Raw genomic sequence first — 23,135 nt, forward strand, 5'->3', positions numbered from 1 at the left:
CATCTCATTCTTCACTTTGTCATGTGCTTCTGAATTTGGAGAAGGGGAAAAAATATTTGGAGGTGAAGTATTTTGAGTTCCATGTACTTTGGCAATGTTGAAGTAATGTTGGTTTGAGGGTTTTTTAGACCTTAAGGAAAGGATCTTTAGCCATGAAAGAGAAGGCCAGAAGTGCCCAGCTGTGCACTTGTAATCCGTGTCACCTGTGGGCATGTATGCTTTACATCAGTAGTGTCTAGAAAGAGTAGGCTATTTGAGTGGGTGGGAGAGGGGAGCAAGGAGAGATGTGGCTGCAAGGATAAGGCAGTACTGGCTAAAAGCAACCAAGGAGGAGCAGAAGAGTATTAAATAAGTGTTGTTGTAGTGGTCCATGTGTCTGCAGTGTTCAGACTGTCTTCCACAAGAACAGTTGTGTTCTTATCCTCAGTTAAATTGTGCACTGACATCCTTGCATATACTTTTTTTTTAAGGTCTTAGCCTGAAACAGAGGTGTTTTGTCTAAGGTGAGCTTTAACTGTTGTAAAATTGCAAGTGCACCTGACTTGGAAGAAAATAATTGCTGAGGCAAGGCATGTTGCCAATTGATGTATGACAGTGTCTGATATGAAAGAATAATGTAGCTATGATCTTGTGTAGAAAGTTGTGTAAGCCACTGCATTTCAGCTGATTGATAACAGTATTATTGTCCCTGCAGTTTCACACTTGGAAAAGGAAGTAATTATATGAGAAACGTCTTTTAACTTTGTGATGAGTTCTGTTTGTTTTGCCACCCTAGCAAGTGCTGTAAGATACGGTGGTCCTGGGAATAAGTTGCTGATCAGATATTTTCTAGCCCGGGAATTCCCCACCCCCTTGAGAGTGCTTACAGCCAGCTTCCCATAAGCGCTTCTAATGTCTCCAAGGTATTGAGATCACTTTGCATCTAAATTGAAATCTGTTTTAAGTGAACAAGGAAGATAGTTTGATAGGCTAGTGACAGCATTCTTGTGAACATATTATAGCCTGCCCACATCACACACAAAATTATGAGACAACTGTTTTAAGTCTCCTTCCTGCCTTATGAAGAATTGCTGTGAGGAACCAAGAAAATAAAACAGTTGGTATAATTGCTGTACATCAGCTGAATATTCTGCAAAATGTTTTACATTGTATAAACCACTAAGTAGGGAAGAAATGGTTATATCTTATAAGTCTGTTGTGGTACTTAAAATCATCTCTCAGGGTAGTTCTATATTGTTATTGGTAGATCTTCCTGACTGCAGAGTTGAAAATTATTTGGAATCTTTGTGGATGTAAAGGACTTGGAATGTCCTTGCAGACAGGCCAGTGAGTTTTTAAATCTTGTTTTGCTTCTCAGCATGTTTTCTTAAGAATTATGAGTCAGAGTGAGCACGTACCAACCAAGGGATTTGTCAGTGGGCACAGCTGCTTGTTGAATCTGTGGTAGGTGTGCAACCTACAACCATCATGTTGGGCTTGCACTCTGAGTTGCTTTAGACAGTAGCAAAAAACTTGTGAAATTCCTACAGAAAAACAACTGGGAGGGGGGTGACTTTGGGAGAAATGTAGTACAGGCTAAGTAATGCTGCATTAGGATGACCCTATGAAAGAACTGATTGCCTTTGCTGGAGGGTTACTTAGTCTTTACTAATAGTATTTTGTTTAGGATTAGGTTTGTGTCTATCAAAATTCCCAGCACCTTTCAGACAATAGATTGGTAACACTAAAGCATCCAGGCTGTGCATAGAAGGGAGAAATGGAGAAAGAGGTGTGTAGGAGAGGTTAGACAACAAAAAGAGAAGAGATATAATGAGGAAGTGAGTTACTATAGAGAATTCAAAATAAGCTATGCTGTAATCAGCTTATAATGCTAATATGGACAGGAGCCAAGAATGCAAAGAAGGTAGCACAAACAAGAGATCTAAAGAGGTGGTTGCATAGTAGCTCCTACAATCATTACTTTAGTGGAATTGATGATACTTATTTCGTGATATTGGCTCCTTAGTTCAAGCAATTGCAATACACATCGAATTCTTACCAGTACAGTTCATGTAATGTATTGTTATTTTTCTTTATAACAATGTTTGCCATGTCCTTTGATGCAAGACTGTGGGAATATCTGGTGCCCTGGCCCACGAGACTTAATTTGAAAGTGTCATGTAAATACATTGTATGAACAAACAAGTATTTCTGCAAATTATGGAAAGGGTGATTTTATGAAGGAGCTTGGCACCTGTGCTCAGTAGGTAGGTAGCAGAGATCAGCCTTGCACTCAGGCCTTGGTACCTGTTTCATTTTGGTCTCTGGAGTGCATACCCTTCTGTGCCAGCTACTAGACTTGATCTGCTAACTCTGGTCCTTGTATCTAGCAGTCTGAGAATGCTTTTATGTAACACCCACATATAGGCAGGCAGAAGTGTTTCCGTCAACATTAAACAGAGTGCAGTAAACATGGAAATCTTCCAGACGTGAAACTTCTGTGAAGATCATTGAAAGCCAGCTATGTGTGGTATATAAGCCTTCTCTTTGCTAGTATTCTAGTTCAGGCCTGTTGGTGCAGAGTAAAGCTCATCTGTCACTTCAGGACGGTACCAGTGGAGTCCTGTTAGTATGGCTGTGCTATTTCCCCAGTCAGGTTTATTTCAGACCTCAAAATAAAAGAAACTACACACAGGAAAACAATGTTACTGTGATGGACTTCTGCTGGCATACTGTTCCGATGACAAAACTCATCCTTGACTGGTGAAGTCGCAGTATGGAACACGTTTGATTGACTCAAAGGCCCTACTCAAAGCAAGGCTAGTAGAAAGTCATTGTTAACCATCTGTTGCTGTTACCTGCAGAGAAAAAAGTCAGCAAAATCAGTTACTGAATGAAAGTGATGATTGTATGGAGGAGACATCAATGAATGATAAAGTTTACACACCTATATTACTAAAATAATTCTACCTTCATAATATAACATGCAAATAAAGCTTTACTTCAATCCTCAGATCTCTTGTATTTTAAGAAATAATGCTTTAAATCATACAGTCTTGGTAACTGGTTTCTATGAGGACAAATGTTGCTTAATAGTATCCAAATTAAGATTTCCTTGCAATGCTTCAGTGGCTGGTCCAGAAAGGTCATGACAATAGCTCAGTACACCTTATTGCAACTTGAATTCTTTGACCTTTTTTACAGTTACTTTTTTGAAGTTGTCACTGTTTTGAAAATGAGTGTAAACTTTGGTTTACATTGATATGGTTCACATTATGAAGCCAGTGATGCTGCACTGATCTGTATGAGTATGATTTGTGATGTCATCTGGCCTTTGTGCTCCAGGCTGTGTGATGTTTGTCTGCTGCTGAGCAAGCATATGGCTTTGAGTTTCCAAGTCACTCGTGCACTGGATATAAGGTATATGTAATAAACCAGGCAGACTTCAACTAGAAAGAAAACACAGCACTCTGGACTCCTTCTCTAGATATCTAGAATTATCCTTCAGAATTTAAAGAGCAGATGCATTAGGCTAGATATCAAACTTTGTTAAGCAAGTTCACTCTCTAAAATGTTGTTGAATGGTTAATGTAAGGAAGAAAAGATGGCTACGTGCAACTTTCATAATGAAATACAACCTGGTTTGCAACATGTTGGAGTACCTCAGTAGTAAGATACCCACTAACTTGCAGTGCATAAAATGCTAATACTTGATTATTTTCCCCTGTTTAATAAAGACTCTGATAAGAACAATAATGAAAAATTAAAAGACTGTGATAAAGAAAAGCTCATCTGAATTATTAATTCGATTTGCGTCAGTACTTGTTTTGGTTTAGTGTGTAGTGTAACATAAAGGACTGTCTTTAAAACAACTAATTAAAAAATACAGATGCACTTGTTCTGAAATATTAAAAAGGATGAAGCTAAGTGGTTTTTCCAGGTGCAGTGTTCTTCGAGTGTCTCAGGTGTGATTGTAACAACAGCAGAAAAAGAGCTGTTGCTGCCTTTTGGACTTAGAGGGGTTAAATTCTAAATCTTAATCCAAGCTATGTCTCAGTCCTCTTTCTCGTGTCTTGTTTTAGGATCAGAATTTTTCAGATTGGAAAAACACCTTTAAGATCAAGTCCAATCGTTAACCCAGCACTGCTGCAGCCACTACCCTCAGTACCTGATCTATAGGTCTTGAAATATGTCAAGAGATGGGGACTTCACCACCTCCCTGGGCAGACCGTGCCAGTGTTTTAATAGTAACTAGGATCTTTAGGCAGTGATCTCAACATTATACCCTTCTGCTGCTGCTGTGAGGGGAAAATACTCAAACAATGTGTGTTGCATATCTTTAATGTCTCTGTGCTTTGGTAAGGAATCCAGTTGCAGGCATTGCCAACTCATGTTTTTGGTGTTCAGAGCTAGGGGGATTCTAATTTGTAGATTGATGATGCTCTTCAAGAGGCCAGTAGCTGATCCACAAAATATTTTAGGAAAGCTGGTATGTGTACTCCTGCAACTGGCTCCCTGTCACTCAATAACTTTGGGCGTGTAGCTGTTAGTTTTGCTGACATGCCTACAGTTACAATATTACAGTAAAGGATTTTTATACTGTAGCTGCTGACCAAAATGTTAGAATGTATCAACTTCTTTTTCCCCCAAGAAACAAAGAGATATTAAATGTTTGGGTTTGAAATTATGCAAAAACCTTAGAGGGCCCTGATTTTTACCTTGACAAACTTCTGTGTTGTCCTGTCTCTTTAAACTTTTTAACTGGATCTTATTGGGAAAGTTGATCTTTTTAGGTAACTTGCAAGAGTTGACTTCTAAAATTCTTGAATCAAAACAGATAGAGGAATGAAACAATCTAACAAAAGCATACTTGCTCTGAAAGATGTACGAGTTAGAGCTGTGACTGTGTATATAATATGAATAGTTTAAGTTTCTTCAGGCTGGAATATTTTGAAGAGTATTGCAAAAGCAAATTAGTTGTAGGGATCTAAAGTGTGGTCTGGAAAAGTTTAAAAATTAAAAACTATCCATTGCTTGAGCAGCAAATTTTGTATTGTAATCTTTCTAGTAGATTTTATTACAATTTTAGGAGGCAAGACTTTTTTTATAGATACGGGAAAAAAAAGGAATTCTGAGAGGAGAAACTGAAGCAGAAACAATCTTATCGCTAAAAACTAGTATGTCTTTAAAAAAAAAGAATAGTGAAATACAGTCTGACTGAAATGGTCATACATAACCTAGTCAGCATGGCATAGTTAGTCTTGAATTGTTGGTAATTTGAAGGAGAGATTTTCAGGAACATAATCTCTGTTTCTCAACAAGTGAGGATCTGTCATACTGGCCATTATCTGTGAACAACAGCGATAGGTTTTAACAACACTAACTTTTCTAGACTTTACGCAAGACTTGGATGGTGTGCGTATTAAGGTAAAAGAAAGACACCCCTCAAGAAAAATTACCTTCTGACTTTGTGGAGAAATGATGCTATTGGAAGTTGTACAGCTGAATTGAGAGCATGCAAGTGACCAGCTGGAAATAAAATGTTTTCAGAAGTTAGCAGGAGTGAAGGTTTCTTTGGCCAGAAGAAATCCTATATTACACCATACAATATTGGAAAGGGATTAGGTCGCATACTTCTCACTGGAATTCAAGACTTATGTGCACAAAAAGGAGTACAGCTCACAGTACTGCTTAGTGTTGCAAAGTATAGAATTAAATCAAATGTTGATAAAGATTTCAGCATAGACAGACTTCTATAGTAGTTCTTTCCTGGGTAGATTGACCTTTAAAATAAACTGGACTTGGTCTGTGCCCAGCTCCGGAATGCCATTAGGTTTTGAGTTGTTTGTCTGGCCATAGGAAGAGATACACACTTGAGACCCATCTAGGGATGTGCAGTAGTATAGCATCTTTAATGGTGCCTTCCCTTGGCATTGTGATTGCAAACCTAATTTTTAGGGTTTTTATCAGAAGGTTTTGATAGCTGCTTTGCCTGGTTACCCAGATAGTCTGGAGTGAATGTTATGTTTCCTTCTGTGTTCAGAAATTGATCCATGATTTTTACATGCGCTGCTGCAAAAAGAACATTTTTAGATAGCTTTTAGATAGTTAAAACTTACATTCTTGTAGATCATCTGACAGTTCTGCAATGTTCTGAATTACCTGCATGATAAAAGCTATAAGAATTCAAATGGGAACAAAATGCAATTTAAAAAAGTTACTATTTTACAATTTGAGAAAACTTAACTTGGAAATGTCTTCTGTGATACTGTAAGAAAAATGATCACAATTTTAATCAGGGTGAGAGCAAAACCATCTTGCACTATCACTTAACATGGAAATTGATAAATTGACCTGAATACTAATAATTTCATACCATGTTTTTGAGCTGAATGCCATCTATTTCTAGCCACTCTATGTTTTATGCCCATAATATGTGAAATAGCCATGAAACTCTAATGTGTCATATATATGCAAGCGTATATTGAAGAAAAAGGCAATTTTTATATGGTTTTCTTCTACTAGATTGACTAGCAATTTTTCAAATAATAGTTTTAGGGGGAAAAGAAGTATCTAAAACTGGGGAGGGACCAGACTTAACAGTGTTTCAACTTCATGAATGCTATATTACCATGCAACATTGAGTCTATAACCACTTGTGTCCTTGAATCACCTACTCAAAAGGTTCATTACAAGCCTTTGTGTATTTGCAAACCAGTCTAATTCAGTGAGTCATGGATATAAAATCCTCACCCCCTGAATAAAACAGATTAGGATTTTAGGAGGAGCAATTTGTACTGCATTGAGTATAAACAGGAGGAGAAGTTACTGGAACAAAATACAGCTATGAAAGTAATGTTCTTTCAATAATGCTACAAAAGAGTACTTACACATTTGTAATTGGGTGGTGAAACAGATGATGAAGTCATGAAATGAATGAAGTTACTTTGCCAAGTCAGATTTCACTAATGAAATTTATTTGCTACAGCTGGATGATTCCTTAGAGGAATAAACAGAATTTTTTTAAATGCAAAATCCAACATGCTCCTATTTTATTAGGTTCCATTTGGCTGGTGTATTGATGCAGTCTGCCTATGGGGAGAGAGAATCCTTGTCTGTATTTGTGAAGAGGAGATGGAGAATTTGGTGGTATCTTGATGTGTTGCTAATGACCTGTGTCCAGTCCTGTATGTTTGCACCATTTCTGCCTGTGACCTTTGACATAAATGTGCTTGCAAATGCAGAAGCATCCGTCATTGCCAGAAACCAGTTAATAAAATAAAAGGACAGTGTATTTGGGTATTCCTACCTTGCTTTTGTTGAAGCTTGATGCAACTGACCACACAGAAGGCAGCAGTGCCTGTCTCAAATGCGCTATTTGAAAGCTTGAATTTTTTTCTATGTCAAGAATTTCATAGACATGTTACTCAAGGCTTCTGTGTTCATTCTATCTGTGCTAATAGCTTAAAAGAATTTAACGGTGTTCATGTGAGTTTTCACCATAATCTTATATGACTGACTAACCAGGCAAAATAAGTCATTGTGAGCAGGATAAACTCCCTGAACTATCAGTATCAGAACTTGTGTTGCTGTGTAGTGAGATGCCTGTAACATGACAAGGCTGCTTCTCCCAGCTAGAGGCCTAACCTATAGAATTCTATAAGAACCTATAGTTTCATAAGTGTTGAGTGTAGCCTGCTGTGAGCACAGTGGAACCTTGTTTTTGCTTTGCGAGTACCTTTTGTTTCTAGAGTTCTCTGTCACAAGTTAATTGCCTGCCTATACAGCAGTAAAACTATTTAGGTAGAGTTTTTGGTTTAGTGAAAGTGGATCTTAAGCCATCTTTCTGACTGAAAAAATGACCATATGGATATTGTTTGTTCTAGCAAATACACACCTGACATTCTGAACTTCTAACTGAAGGAAGAGTAGAGTATAGGATTGTCAACAGTTAATGGGATACTCGTGTTAGAGGAAAACATGATTTACAGACTTGTTCTGGAAAACCTCTATTTTTCAAGTATATCTTTTTGAAGCCTTCTTCAGACTTTGCTTAAAGAGTTTTCTTTATTAAGCCAAGTAAAAATGCATACATTTAAAACTTCCTTAAATTTCTTGAGTGAACGTTGAAGTGTAACTGTACAGGAGCAAAAAGGACAATATAGTGGTTGAGATTTCTTTTAAAGTATGGTTGACAAAACCCACTGGGTTTATGATACTGAATATGCTGTGAGCAGCTTTTTGAATGCAGAGTTCTTGAATGGTTCTTAAAAGTGAACTCTTGAGGCTTGTGCTACAAGCTCTGACACAGTGCCTCTTGGGGAACTCCATTTTTGTTGCTTTCCAGAATAGCTAGAAGCAGCAGCTCGGTGCAAGTGTGAGTGATGCCTGACTTACCAGTCCAAAGTTAGCTTCCAAAAGTGCTGTCTTGCACTTGAAACATGGGGTGAAAATGGCTGTAGCTACTATGTCTTAGGTGACGATGGCTTAAATGTGTCACTGCAAGTGCTTCCCTCAGTCTTAGCTGAGTAGCACTAGCTGAAACCCCCAAGCTGTTGATCCCATGTTACTAAAATTCATCCTTGTAGGCTGTGTGTTGTTTCTTACATTTGGAGGGGAGTACAGGGGGAACAAGTGTCTTTGTTCTAGATAAAATGCTGAATTAATTTCAGTAGTAGCAGTTGCTTTCCATAACATCTCCCACATAAATAATGTGACTTCTGTCAGGAGACTTCATTTATGGGTATTTATGGTTAAACCACAACGGGTATGGGAGCCTCTTCCACAGATGTCCCACTCTTTTTTTCCTCCTTACTTTTATTTGTGCTAGAAAATCATATGCAGTACCATAGTACCTGTTTGTCTGTCTTGCCTTTGAATCCATGCAAGTCTGTAGCGTGAATAGCTTTGACAGGCTAGTGATGTGTGATTGTTCATTCTTTTGCTGTGACTGCTGTTACTGTTCATTCTCTCCTCGTGGTTTATAATGTTAAATCAATACAAAAGGAATGCCTTCTGTTAATATTTTAGATTGCAGGCCTCCCTGCTTAGAAATTGATGAGAAGACCTGACTCTTACACTTTGAAGCAACACTTCACTGTCAGCCTCAGAAAGCCAAGTTCCCTCAGTCATTTGAATAGACTGAGATAGGGCACCACCAAGTAGAAGCAGAAGACTTGAAGAAGCAGAAACAGTATTGTAGACTGATACGTAAATTCTGACAATATGTACGCTTATTTTGCAGTGTAACTTTAGACAATTTAACTATGAAGGCAAGCTTGCTGCTGGCGTTAACCTAGGTGCTGTGCTTGAGTTTGCTGCTTTTCCCATTGACATCTGGATTAGTCCAGGTAAATTGTTGCAAGTATCTAGAATCCTTCCAAATGTCCTGTAATAGCCATCACATGACTTAGTGAGGAATCTTCAACAGCTGCTAAATTACAGTTGAGAAACCTTACAACACTTGCATTATTTTTCCACAATATTAATAGGCTGGAGGTGCTACAGTTCAGCTCTCTTTACACTCAACTATGTTTTTCTGTATTTTGTGCTTTCAAGCTTGTTTAGGAAACTAATCTGTCAAAAAATATAGGTTATTTTTTGCCAAGATGAACTTCTGAACTTCTTTGCCAGCTAGTTGTTGCAAACACCAGTGGAAGGAAGGGTATGAGAATATCAGACTGTGGCAAATTCAGTTTACATCAGCCTTACCAACATACATGTTTCAGCTCAAATGTTGTGTTTTGTCAGCTCTTTAAGTGGCCAATGATGTAGCTGCTTCATTTTCTTTTCAGTACACTGTAAGGTTTAAATCTTAAGACATTGATTTTGTTCCACACTATTTTTGTGGTTCCGTTTTTCAGGGCTTTCTTGTGCTATTCCATGTGAGTTTCAAGACATTTCTTTATGGAAGTGCCTCCCCATAAGTCATCTTGCAGGATGCAAAAGAGACTTTTTGATAGCAAAATGCTGAAGCCGTTACTTAAAACATATGGAATATATATCTATTCTCGGTTCGGAAGCTGCATTCATGGCTATGCTCAGAAGCCAGCCCTAAGGCCTTGTGGAGACTCGGGGAGACTAGCAGAAGACTGTGAACTTGTTTAGTGTCTGCTAGTGGTTTAGTGACTTCTCAAAGGGATCTCAATTCTTAAGAGTACAAAACTGTGGGCATGTGAGGCCCACTGTTGGTGAAGAGTTCCCTGGTTGACTCTTCCTGGTTGACAGGATCACAGTTGGAAGGGACCTCAAAAGATCATCCAGTCCAACCTCCCTGCCAGAGCAGGACTTTTATATGGTTACAGTTAGAAGGACCTGTCACAAGAAGCTGGGAAGTGTGGGTTGTTTGCCTGAGGAGATCTGCTGCTGCTGAGAGGTAGAACATGTCAGTTTTCTACCCTTTACTCTTCCTGATAGATGAGTAATCACCTTAGTGAGTTTGTTTTGTGGGTGCGGGAGAGTCAAGCACCTTTTATGGCGTGCACTAGAAAGCTTTGGAAAGAAGGGTTCTTACCAAACGTTGAATGTGGTTTAACTACTTGTTGAAGTCATGGGATGCCATGAATCCTAATTCCCAGTTAAACAGGTTTATGTCAGAGGATTATTTTCAGGAGAAAGGAAAGGACTTATTGTGAAAATGTTTCTAACTTGTTCTGAGGTTGAGGTTCAGGCAGCCTGTTTCATTATCTCATGGGACTAGTCATTTCCTAGCTACGTTTGAATATTTGGGTTCAGTTTCTTCTTTCTTTAGGCTACTACTAAGACTTTATAGTGATTATTTAATATTTGAAAGATTTATTTTTCCTTATACCAATGTTATTTTGTGCAGAGCTTGATAGGTGTTGAATGTTTGAACTGTAATTGAAACAGTGGTCAATTTCAAGGCATGGAATGACACTTATTACAACAATGCTGATCTAACCTAAAAAACTTCCTTACTCTCCAGTTCTTAAAACAGCTGGCACCATGTATCCTGTCCTATGTCCTCATGTATCCTATCTATTTCTGGGTCATGGTGTGTTTCTGCTGAACTGGTTTGAATATTGTAATTGGAAGCAGCTGTTGGGAGGGTTAGGCTTTGCTTGCCTGGAGTTGCCTCCCTCCATTTCCAGGAACATTTTTGTTGCAGGAATATCTGAGTCATTCCTGAGGTGTTTTCCAGATATTTTGCATCTAGTATGTTAGTCTGTACTGATCATTTCCAAATAATATATTCTTAAGTACAATTTTGCTTTTAACCAAACTGAAATTACTGGATTCAGTAAACAATGAAGTGGGTGAAACTGTGATCTTTTACTAACAGAAAAGATTATATTGCCTGATGGTCCATGGGGATGTGAAATACGTTGGCACTTTTAAAAATTCTAGATCTGATACTTTTTGTCAGAAAGCGGAACTTGTAATTTGCAGGTCATCCAAGGCAACAGAGTTGTGATTCACTTTGTGAGAACTAAGAAACTTTGGAGAGTATTCAAACTCACTTTAGAAGACGGAATTACTGTCAAGTAATTACCTAAATTCTTACCTGGGAATGAGATAAAAGTTACAGCTAATGTTTCTGGAGGCGATGGATTATACTAAGTGCAAAGTACAAATTAGTGTGAATAGTTTCTTCAGTTAAAGAATCTAATTATTTGTTTAGAGGAACATGAGTCTCTGTTACTGAACTTTCTTGAATTGTTAGTAAATGATTGATACAGCATTTTTGCGTTTCTGGAAGTATTTTGGTCAAAGCATGCTAACTGTAGTTCTTAATATTTTGCAAGTAGCTCACATGTCAATTAAATTATTCCTGTTCCTTCCAATGTATCAATAACTCAGTTACATCACAGCACCTGCTTTTACTCTGGATTTTATCAGCTACCAGTTGTAACTGATGCTTATTATATAAAACAGTCTTCATGGAAGAAAGTTACTCATAAAAGTGAGTGGGTAATGAGGTTAATATGACAGTCTCGCTAATCTTTATGTAATCTTCTCTTACAGGAAAGGAAACAAAGCAACTGCAATTCAGTTTTGTTGTCATAGTTTTATGAAAGATATAAAAATAATACAAGAAATTGTTTTGTAATTTAAGAAATGCACTACTATCTCTACTTATTAACTAGAATCTACTGTACTAACTCTGCCAACTATCTTTAAACACAAAGCTGTGTTTAACTAGTCCCCTTCAAATAAATGCCTGCAGCAAACCAAAGTCCTCCTGTTAAGGACAACCGCATTTTCACAAAGCCTGCATTCAGCTTTATGTATAGCACTGCAGAAGATGCCAGCTGAATTTGTGCCTGTAATGATGCGACTTTCGGTATAATGCTTCTCCTTCCCTGGCCTGTTCTCATTGACATTGTATTTACGAGGCTCCAGGGGATCAAACCAGGCAGAATAGCTTCTTGACCTCCTTGAGTCACATTCTCTAAGAAAATTAGTCTCATCACGTGCTCTGTTCTTGGTTAATTCCTGGCTCATTGGTCAGTTTTGGGTACATTTTGACAGAGGTTTAGATGTCTTGGAAATGATTGTTGCTGTTAACTTCCTGAATATGGGCTGCTGGCTTAAGAGGTAGATATGTGTACCAATGTTCCCTGGAATGGAAAGGAAGCAATTTGAGCTTGGATGTCTGTTGCCCTGTTTGGGCTGATACACAGCTATACTCTTGGCCACTTTCTTTGCACTCTTTTAATATATGGACGTTGATGTTATTGTGTTGAGGAGGGATGCAGAGGATGTGTCATGGAAATGTAAAGAAGCATGCTTTAATTGTTTTGAAGCAAATTATTCAATAAGAAAAAGCCATCTGAGAAACAGGACACAAGGAGTCATCTGTATTTGATCAGATGAGCAAGATGAGTGAAGGAGTAAAAACCATGAGGTGTTTTTTTTCTCCTTTAAGCATATTTTTAGATCTCAGTTTATTGGGATGAAAAGTAGATAGCAGGACAAAATAAAGACTAATGTAAGAGGGATTAAGAATTTCTTCTTTGATGTTTTTTTTCTTCCCTGCCATATATCTGCAAAGATAACTTCCTTAAAAATATTGTTGGAGACAGATTTTATTGTTATTATTATTATTATCATTATTATTGTTATTATTGTGCTGACACCTGCTGATCTTCCTTACTCTTGTGAATCTGGATAAACCACTCTGTGCTCACAGATGTAATGCAGAAGTTGACATGATGCTTACAGTGTCCAAGTCCCATTATAGGAATGCTTTCCAGCCAGCTCCTCTGGTGGGTGTAGCTGGATGTTGTGATTAAATCCATGGGGGGTTAGAGATAACATTGTATTGCTTGCACAGAGGATCTTCAATGTAAGGTGTGGAGCTCTGGAGAAGTTGGTAGTGATGAGGTAGACTCTAGTTGCTCAAGACAGGCAACAGTTTTACAACCCCAGCCACAAGTTCCTGTTGCTTGCTATGTGATCGTAATCATGTAGGGTGATGTTAAAAGTTACTTAGCTACCTACTCTGCTTTCCCTTGACCCGATTTCTGGACTGTTGGATGAGGTACCGTTGATGATGCTAATGTGACTTATAATTCCTCCTCTTATTTAATTCTTAAGTTCTTATTTAATCTAATTGCTCCCTAACCTGGCTCTACAGAAAATGATGCTGGCTCCAACTGGAAGCTTGCCATTAAATGGGGCGCTGAATTGTGGGGCTGTTTATCTGCAGGCAGGCAATAGGCAGCTGTAGGAGCTTTGAGAACTGCTTACTTTAGCTGAGCAGCCGCTGAGATTCATTTGCTTGTGCTCTTATCTACTCAAGCATGTTGGAAAAGGGCAGTGTCCTAAGAGTTTTATCTGCAGTGGAGGTGAGAACTGATACATAGCGTGGTGGTTAGACAAGGCTCTCACCCTTCTAAGAGGTATGGCAGTATGTTGTTGAGCCAGTTAAGCTTTCACTTCCCTTCCAGCTTGTTGAACTATACAACAAACTGTTTAACATTACCATTTCATATATGTCATCAGCTGTATTGCTATGATGGGGATTACCCATGGGTGTGGTAAAGAGCCAGCTTCTACAAATGCATAATACAGCTATTGACAACACCCTGCTTGGTGCTCTGTCATAGAGTGACATGGGATTCTACTGCAGGATAAGCCTGTGTGTATCTTCTGACCCCCAAACAATTTTGCACTGTGAAGATTTAATAAAAGTAAAATAATCACAGTACATGTAATACGATATGATTTTTTTTGAGCATCATACAACAGGGATTTTGCCACAATCGGTCAGTTTTAATATGAAGTAGGACAATTCAGAAACCAGTTATGACTCAAATTAATAGGGCTTACAAAATAAGTCAAGCTACATAAATTAAGGGTAGAAAAACTTACTTTGCTTGAAACTGCGTCTCAGATGCTTTACTAATAAAATTAGAATCTGGATTTCTGTACTTCTTAAAGCAAACTGAAACAAGTAGAAGTATGTGGCAATAGTTTAAAACTTATCACTTTCAAGGTCTTTCTCCTCTCTGACAGAATAGCTGGTCTGAAGGAGTCTCTCTGGACTGAGTGTTGTTTCCACAACATCAGACTGTACTTGCTTTGTTTATAACTTTTTTCTCTCTTTTCACATTGTCTGCCATTCAGCAGGCCTGAAGTTTGCCATTGTTCTATGTTTCTGGATTGTGAAGAACCTGAGAGCAAACTGACCTCCTTGAGCCTCCTCTCACTGTAAAATGTGTCAGAGTATTTATGGCAAGCTTATCTTTAAGATTGGAAGTCTGTGTTAGCCTGAAGTTTTACTGTCTTCTGTATCTTACTGGAATGTTGTTCACCGACAGATATTGATGACTTGATGTCTCAGGATACTACTTTAACTGGTTGGGACAGGCTTTTCTTTCTTTCCCTTTTTCTTTCCCTTTTTCTTTCCCTTTTTCTTTCCCTTTTTCTTTCCCTTTTTCTTTCCCTTTTTCTTTCCCTTTTTCTTTCCCTTTTTCTTTCCCTTTTTCTTTCCCTTTTTCTTTCCCTTTTTCTTTCCCTTTTTCTTTCCCTTTTTCTTTCCCTTTTTCTTTCCCTTTTTCTTTCCCTTTTTCTTTCCCTTTTTCTTTCCCTTTTTCTTTCCCTTTTTCTTTCCCTTTTTCTTTCCCTTTTTCTTTCCCTTTTTCCTTCCCTTTTTCCTTCCCTTTTTCCTTCCCTTTTTCCTTCCCTTTTTCCTTCCCTTTTTCCTTCCCTTTTTCCTTCCCTTTTTCCTTCCCTTTTTCCTTCCCTTTTTCCTTCCCTTTTTCCTTCCCTTTTTCCTTCCCTTTTTCCTTCCCTTTTTCCTTCCCTTTTTCCTTCCCTTTTTCCTTCCCCACTTGATTATTTCTAAGGATTTTATTGGCTGAATGTTGTTTCAGCTTTTCAAGTGTGTGCCAGCTCTTGCACAAAGTACAAAAAGTAGCACCTTCTCTCTGTCACATTGGGACACTGCTTGCTGCATTGCAACTTCTAGTAAAGTATGATTTTTCACATTTCTCAACCTACTTAAAGTCTGAATGTTAACTTACAAAAAATATTACAGTAAAACATACTATTGTGTGTTTGAGTTTTTCCACAGAGGTCCTGGTGAATTAAATTGGTTTTGTTCCAGTATTTAAGTGTGTGTAGAATAGTCTGCTTAGTAAGGTTACTATAGGCCATACCCAGGTATACTAGCGAGACAGTTTCTGTGCTCTGAGAGTATGTATTGTAATCTAACCTTGGCAAACTGAGCTGTGGTCAGTTGATGACATGAATTCTGAGGAATTTTTATTACTTGTCTAAAATACGTACTGAAACCAAATAAGTATGACTTTAATTATAAGTTTTTCCTTTTAAGAGAAAAGTGCAAACACAAAGTAATGTGGAATAGTTCAAAACTAAGTATAGTAGGCTGAAAATGTATGCGTGGCTTGGAGCTATTTTCATGTCTTTTACTTCCTTTTGTGTAAAAAGAAAGCAATGGCTCTTTTTAAGCCATGATGACCAGAACAGAAGTGTTTTTATTTTCATCCATCTCCTTCTTAAAAAAACCTTGTAAGTTGTTGTATTTCTCTGCTATATAATTAGTACAGCAGCTTACTCATGCTTATTTCACTTAGATGATTTTTCTGGGGGAAGCAATTTAAGCAACTTAATTTTCAATTGCATTTTCAGAATTCCTTGATAGTAGAATGAACAGTAGTATGGATGTGATCTGGAGAGCTTTTCACATAGGTTGTGGGTTAACCTGGGTATGCTGCTAAGCACCACACAGCTGCTTCCTCCCTTCTCCCCTGCCAGGGGGATGGGGAAGAGAATTGGAAGGGTAGGAGAGAACTCAGAGGTTGAGGTAATGACAATTTCATACTTAAAAAAACCAAAACTCCCCAAAACAAAACAAAAAACACCAGGAAAAATAAGTGATGGGGGAAAAAAATTACCACTAGCCAACTAATGCCAGTCGTCAACTAGGGATTTTGATGTAAGTTTTAAGAAAACTGTCATGCTTCACATTTTGATGGTTTGAGGGGTACACAAAGGTGATTTGTTATACAGGAGAACATAATTGTAGTGTGACATTGTCAAGTGATCATGAGGGGTAATGAGGTAATGGTGTCTTGTTACTGTACTGTATCCAATAGTGCTGCATAAACTAAACTGTGCTACCATGTGCCATGTACTCTTCTTGAGCTTTCTAATTAACTAAATCTAAGTTATATTTAGTCCTTAGTTGCTACTATGGTTGTCTCTTGTATTTGAGTCTTCTGAAATGTAGATATTGTGGATTTTGGTCATCAAAGCTTCTTTTAACCTCATACCTCTGGAGGAGGGTACATTCTGTCACTCTGCAGGGACTTTTCCATGTCTTAAGAACTGTGCAAACAGACAAAATAGTCTGTCCTCTTTTAACAGAAATACCATTATGTTATTGTTGGGACAGGGAATGAAAGGAAGGTGTGGGAAGATAGTAGTTGGAAATCTGCTACAACTATAACATTTTTTTAAAAAGGTAATGAATTTGTTATTTTTTTGTATGTGTTCATGTGCACATACAATTATATGTGAATTAACTGTCACAGAGCCCTTTGGTGTGAGGCAGAGATTTGTGTTTGGGCAAGCTGTTGTGGGATAAACAACTATTCCAGATACACTGAGTAACTGCATTTGTAGCCTAGGAAGGCAAATTGAATGATCCCACTCCATGTTAACTATTCTTTCAGTGTCTGACTTATTGAAGTGGGGTATTTTTAGGTTTTTAGTGACACGTTTTCTTTGTCTGAAAAGGTACTCTAGCTAATCCTTGACACTGCTACTGTGTTTTTGTGCTTGCTATTTAAGCTGCAAATTCCTTCAAATGTCTGTTTTCTTTCCCTTGCAGCTGTCGTATTTCATGTTTTCTTGCATGATATTGGCTCACTGTGGCTTCCCTTTCAATTCTTGCTTAGTAAACTAACATGAATTCTTGACAAATACTGTCTCTGTAAAACAGTATTACATACAAAAATATAGATCTTTTCCCTTAATTGCTCTTGGATGCTGTGAACTCACTCGTACCCTTTCCAAATGGGGAAGGCTTTATTTCCTCATGCTACAAAAAAAAGATGAGCTCAGTATAATTAGTGGAATGGCTTCTAGATAGCTTTCACTGCAGATAGCAGGGCTGAAATTAAGTCCTTAGATGTGTAGAGATTGAAAACAAATCCACTTTAAACAGTGCATGTGGGAGAAGGAAAGGAAAACTAACAAAGCAATATCTTTTCTTCTAGATTTTTTCGTCTTACACCTGTGAATTTTCTGCAGTCCAAAGATGGCAGCAAATAAGCCTAAAGGACAGAATTCATTGGCTTTACACAAGGTTATCATGGTGGGAAGCGGTGGTGTGGGAAAATCCGCTTTAACGCTACAGTTTATGTATGATGAGGTAAGAATCTGCATTAGAAATTTATCTCAGGTGTCTGCTACGTAGTGTTATTTAAGCATTTGTGAGTACAGTTATTTTCTGTAAGGATCTAAGTGTATCTGACGTGTTATGAAAGTCAGTGATTAAATTGAACAAAAGTAGTTTTTGAGATAAGTGATTTGCCTTCTAGATGTACCTGTGAAGGTATAATTTGGCATTTTTCAGACTTGTGAACAATTAAATGCTCTGTCATACTGTTAGTATATTTTGTCATTGTTCATTAGACCATTTAGAACTTACTGAGGTCTTACAACTCAGAGCTTCTTCACTTAGGTGAATTGCATGATGCCTGAAATGATGACCAATTTGTTTCATGTTTTTTATACTACTGTTGAAAAGATAAAAGAGAGTCTATATCTTGTTCCTTTCTTTTTTTCCAATGACAGTCATTCTTTTTTATTAAAAAGCAGAAGTTACAGCTTCAGTGTCCTTTAAAAATTGATCCTAAATATATTCAAAGTCAGGACTGCCTGATAGCATAATGGAATGCAGCCAGATGTTGTGCTTGACCAGCAGCAGAGGCTTGGGTAGTGCACAGATGCTGATGTTTTGCAACTACCTCTAAAATTTCCTTGTCATTGCTGAAGAAAGCAAAAACTTATAAACTTTGAGCTGAGAGAAAGCCTGCTGTAACTGTGAATCGTTTGAGCATTTCACATAGCCTAAATACATAGGCTTGCTTAGTTACTGAAACCACTGAGATGATCAGGGGACTGGAACATCTTTTGTATGAGGAAAGGCTGCAGGAACTGGGGATGTTCAGTCTGGAAAAGAGGAGACTAAGGGGATATTAATATTTACAAATATCTAAAGGGTGGATGTCAGGAGGTTGGGACATCCCTTTTTTCTATAGTAGCTAGCAACAGGACAAGGGGTAATGGGATGAAGTTGGACACAAAAAGTTCCACTTAAATATAAGAAAAAACTATTTTACTGTTGAGATGAGGGAGCCCTGGCACAGGCTGCCCAGAGGGGTTGTGGAGGCTCATTCTTTGGAGGTCTTCAAGACCCACCTGGACATGTTCCTGTGTGACCTGATCTAGGTGACCCTGCTTCTGCAGGGGAGTTGGACTAGATGATCTCTAAAGGTCCCTTCCAACCCCTGCCATTCTATAAAGGTTCTTATTATGTCATGATATGCAAATAGAAGCATTTATCCTTGTTAGAGGTGCAATTTTTGTATCATGAAGGTTTGTGGGTTTTTTTTTTTTCTAGTTTGTTGAAGATTATGAGCCAACTAAAGCAGACAGCTACAGGAAAAAGGTGGTTCTGGATGGGGAAGAAGTCCAAATTGATATATTGGACACAGCAGGGCAGGAGGACTATGCTGCAATTCGAGACAACTATTTCCGAAGTGGAGAAGGTTTTCTTTGTGTTTTCTCTATCACAGAGCTGGAATCCTTTGCAGCAACTGCAGACTTCAGGTAAGTTTCAAGGCAAGATAATTATTCCAATTACACTGAGGTAGTTAGAAGTGGGTTTTCTGTTTATTTTCTACTATCCTTATGATAGTCCAGATTGGATCACAGTTCTTACTGTAGTCACATAGTGTTTTGAACAGATGTCTAGTCATGCCTTTGATATCTGTACCACTTCACTTATCTTCTCTGCTGTGTTTTTGAATACCAAAAAAGCTGTTGCCACAATGCAGATAGCACAGCAATGTTCAGAAGGCTTTTGCCCTTTGTCAGCCAGTGTTAAGAAGGAGTATTGGTGAGTAAGCATACTGCTATCCAAAGTACCAGATCTGAGAAAAAATACTTATAGTATGTGTGGTTGCATGTAATGTATGTACAAGATTGTATGCTCCTCAGAGTTATCTCTTTTTAGGTCTTACTTCCTATTAAGAATTAGATTGTATTTCTCTTAACCTGTGAAACACCACCTGGAACAAAAGAGCAGCTGTAGCATGTCCAACTCTTTTACGCTCAAATACTTCACAGTTCCAAAGACCACGTGACCAGATTCCAATTGAGAACTGCACAGAAGAGCCGTGTCTGGTGATGTCTGTCTGCATAGTCTTAGGTGATGTGAAGTATATGCATTGTGTACTGGAAAAGGGATACGCATGGCATCAACAACACAAGCCTTTCTGCCTCTTAATGTTGATTTTTTTGAGCAACAGTGATGAGAAGTTTCTTTGAATAGTCTGTAATAGTCAAGTGCTTTGTGTAAAGGCCTGATGTAAATGTGTCCAGTTTTGCCTGAGTGGAATTTTTCACTGTAAAAGACACTAATGTAAGTTTTAGCATTTGCAAGATAAAAGTTCTGCATAGCATTTGTCCTCATCAAAGCCAGTGTTTTACTTAATGGGAAGCAACACGGTAAAAGTGAAATTTGGAACTAGGATCTTTCTTGTATAACATAAGATTTAACAGGATAGGGTTTTAAGATGCTTTTCAGACATGAAGCATGTTTAAATCCCTGTAATGGTAAGAAACTTAGGCAACAGCATATTACAGGTGTTTAATTTTCATTGAGAGAAAAAGCCACTTATAAATCACTCATCAGTACATTAAAAAAGATAAAAACTAACAGATTTTTAGCTGTTTGTGGTGAAATAGGAGAGGAGATAACTTTTGAGAGAAAAGTAAGGAAACAAATATAAAAAAAATTATCTGCATCCCAGTGAAATCAGGTTTCTCAGATGCTGTCACAGTTCAACTGAGTTAGCACTAAGTATCAGAATATGTTTAATACCCTCTCTAAGGGAGAAGGAAGGTGTATGGAGAGGGATAGAAAGCGTGTTTTTCCTCTTCTGTTATTTGTGTATAAATATGTGTATGTTTATAAATTTTGGGAGGAAGGGGCAGGCCTTGATTGGTCTGCAGGCTTGTGCTGGGTATTGTCAGTTGTGCAGGAATACTTGGTATAGTTGAGCTCATCTCAAGTGCTAAGCAACATATTCAAATCTGTCTAAAATCCTATTAATTCTTCAAAGTACATGATCTTATATGGCTCTAGAAAAGTCCTACTTTTCCAGCTGACAATATACATGCTAATACAGCAAAAATGGAAAAAAAAACCCTTTAGTGAAGTGAAAACTCTTCCTAATCTAAATCTGAAAGTGCCTTTCAAGTTACCTTTGAAACCATAGAAGTTGAAATGCTGAAATGTAGCTCAAAAAAAATTACTTTTTTTTCTGCTATGTGTAGCAGTAACCCATATCTCTTGAATGTACAGTTAAAATACTCTTGGCATTGCTGAGCAGCCTGAGGAAATACTTCTTAACAGACAGATATGAAAGAAAGTAATGAGAAGAATTTGGACATTTGATTGTTTCCATGGAATTTTGTTTGGCTGCATTGTCAGAACTCCCAACAGGACAGCTGTTGACTGCTTTTCAACATTTTGGATGGAGATCCTGGTGTGCTCTGAAATGCCAGTGCTCCAGGTCATTCTTTTCCAAGGAATGTAGATCTGCAATGGCTAAACTTCGAAATACTTGAAAGGCAGTCTGATAAAATATAGTCTTACTCTGAGTAGAATTGGTCTGGCTCTAATGATTCTTGATTTCAAGGTGGTATATGATTAGTATTCCTTGATATTATTGATATTTCTTGTTTAGGAAATAACAGTCTTCAGGGAGGGCTCAAAGGAGAATATTGTCACCTGGATTGCTCTTAGGTTAATGGCAAAATTCTTTGGCATTGACTGAACAATTAGTGTTGAAAGCTACTAGTTTTTAGCAGAAACCTTGTTTACACAGATACTGCAGCAAAGCACTGACTTCCCTTCTGGCCACCTTTCCTAATCCACTGGCTATTCAAACTTCTTGTGGATAGCTGCAGACACTGTTAAAACATTTGCATTGATATTTGATGGGAGAGGAGGAATGTTGCTTTTAGTTACATCACAGAGATGAATGTGGTGTCACAAGCTGCCTCAAATACATGTTTATTGGTTTAAAAAAAACCCAACTTGTAGGCTATCTGCAGTTTCTCTGCCCAATAAGTAGCCTTCCTCTACAACACTGCATGCTATTCAGAGCTTTTTATAACAGCAGGAGCATCCTGCTGTACACCAAATCAAGGCCCTTTAGAAGGTCAATTATTTGAGTCTCGTCAGCTTGTCTCCATTCAGCTTTAAATCTAGCAATAGATTTCACCTCAGCCAGCAAAAGGAATTTGTGTCTGCTTTTTTTTTTGATCTTTCAGAAATTGATAAATGGCTACATTTCCCTACTAACTTTATACTCATTTCTGAGACAATATAGAGAATATTCCTTTTCTGAAAAACTGTTCTTCCTATTACTTCTAATGCCTTTCCAAATAGATTTTAAATGTTAAAGACTTATGAACCAAGCCATTTGTAGTACTGAGCTTTATTTACAACTTTAAACCTTTCATCCTAGCAGTTCAAGCAGTAAGGAGCTCTGTCCTTAAAAATCTGTTTCATGTACAAATTGTATTCTGTACAGTGGCTTATGATTGAGTAAGATCTCTACAGAGACTGAGTATAATTGGCTTGAGGAGGAGTCCTGAAAGGAAGAGATTTTCCCCTTGGTATGCTATAGACCATTTTACCAGCTTTTGAAATGGCACGTGTATTTTATTAGGAAAAAGTCAAGTGTAAAACTGAAGTTTGGGTAACTTAAAAATGGCAATCACAAATAGCAATATAAGTAACACCTTTATTAAAAGGAATGACTTTTGACTATGATTTCACACCTAAACCAATTCTGTTTGACTCTCTTAATTTCTTAGTGACTCACTTTCCTTCCTTCCTGGAAGGCCAATTGTCTGTCTCTGCCTTCCTTCTGTATAATGTCATAATGAGGTTTAAGATTTTACTGTTACGTAAGTGTCATGAAGGGAATAAGTGGGTTTTCACTGTAAAATGGAAGAGTATTTAGTCTGAGTTCTTCTTTTTGTGTTCTAAGAACAGTACTCTATGCAAAGCTTAATTTTCTTTTCCCTTTCTTTTTTCCCTCCAGGGAGCAGATCTTAAGAGTAAAAGAAGATGAGAATGTTCCTTTTTTGCTAGTTGGTAATAAATCAGATTTGGAAGATAAAAGGCAAGTTTCTGTAGAGGAAGCGAAAAACAGAGCTGATCAGTGGAATGTTAACTATGTGGAAACTTCTGCAAAAACACGAGCTAATGTTGACAAGGTAATAACTGGCCTCTTAATACAAAGAATCTCTCCATCGGTTTTCACTTCACACCTCTTTTCTGAGAGTCATACTGTATATGTTTAATATTTTAGTGACATTTGAATCAAATGCTTTTCTCCCTTAGCTCACAAGGAGTC

At 37.8% G+C, this 23,135-nt stretch overlaps 1 protein-coding gene across 3 annotated transcripts in view; it reads left to right on the forward strand.

Moving 5' to 3' along the window:
• Positions 1-23,135, forward strand: part of RALA (RAS like proto-oncogene A) — a 28,875-nt gene that overhangs the window by 1,911 nt on the left and 3,829 nt on the right. For 2 of the 3 annotated variants that reach the window (XM_061996602.1, XM_061996603.1), the window contains exons 2-4: positions 17,691-17,845; positions 19,100-19,308; positions 22,821-22,995. In XM_061996602.1, the coding sequence (XP_061852586.1) occupies positions 17,732-17,845; positions 19,100-19,308; positions 22,821-22,995 (498 nt within the window). In that variant the 5' untranslated portion in view covers positions 17,691-17,731. Of the gene's footprint in view, positions 1-7,038; positions 7,126-17,690; positions 17,846-19,099; positions 19,309-22,820; positions 22,996-23,135 lie in introns of all 3 variants that reach the window. The other variant, XM_061996604.1, reaches the window with a different exon arrangement.

The sequence above is a fragment of the Colius striatus genome, chromosome 5 (genome assembly GCF_028858725.1).
Source record: "Colius striatus isolate bColStr4 chromosome 5, bColStr4.1.hap1, whole genome shotgun sequence".
Classification (NCBI taxonomy): Eukaryota; Metazoa; Chordata; class Aves; order Coliiformes; family Coliidae; genus Colius; species Colius striatus.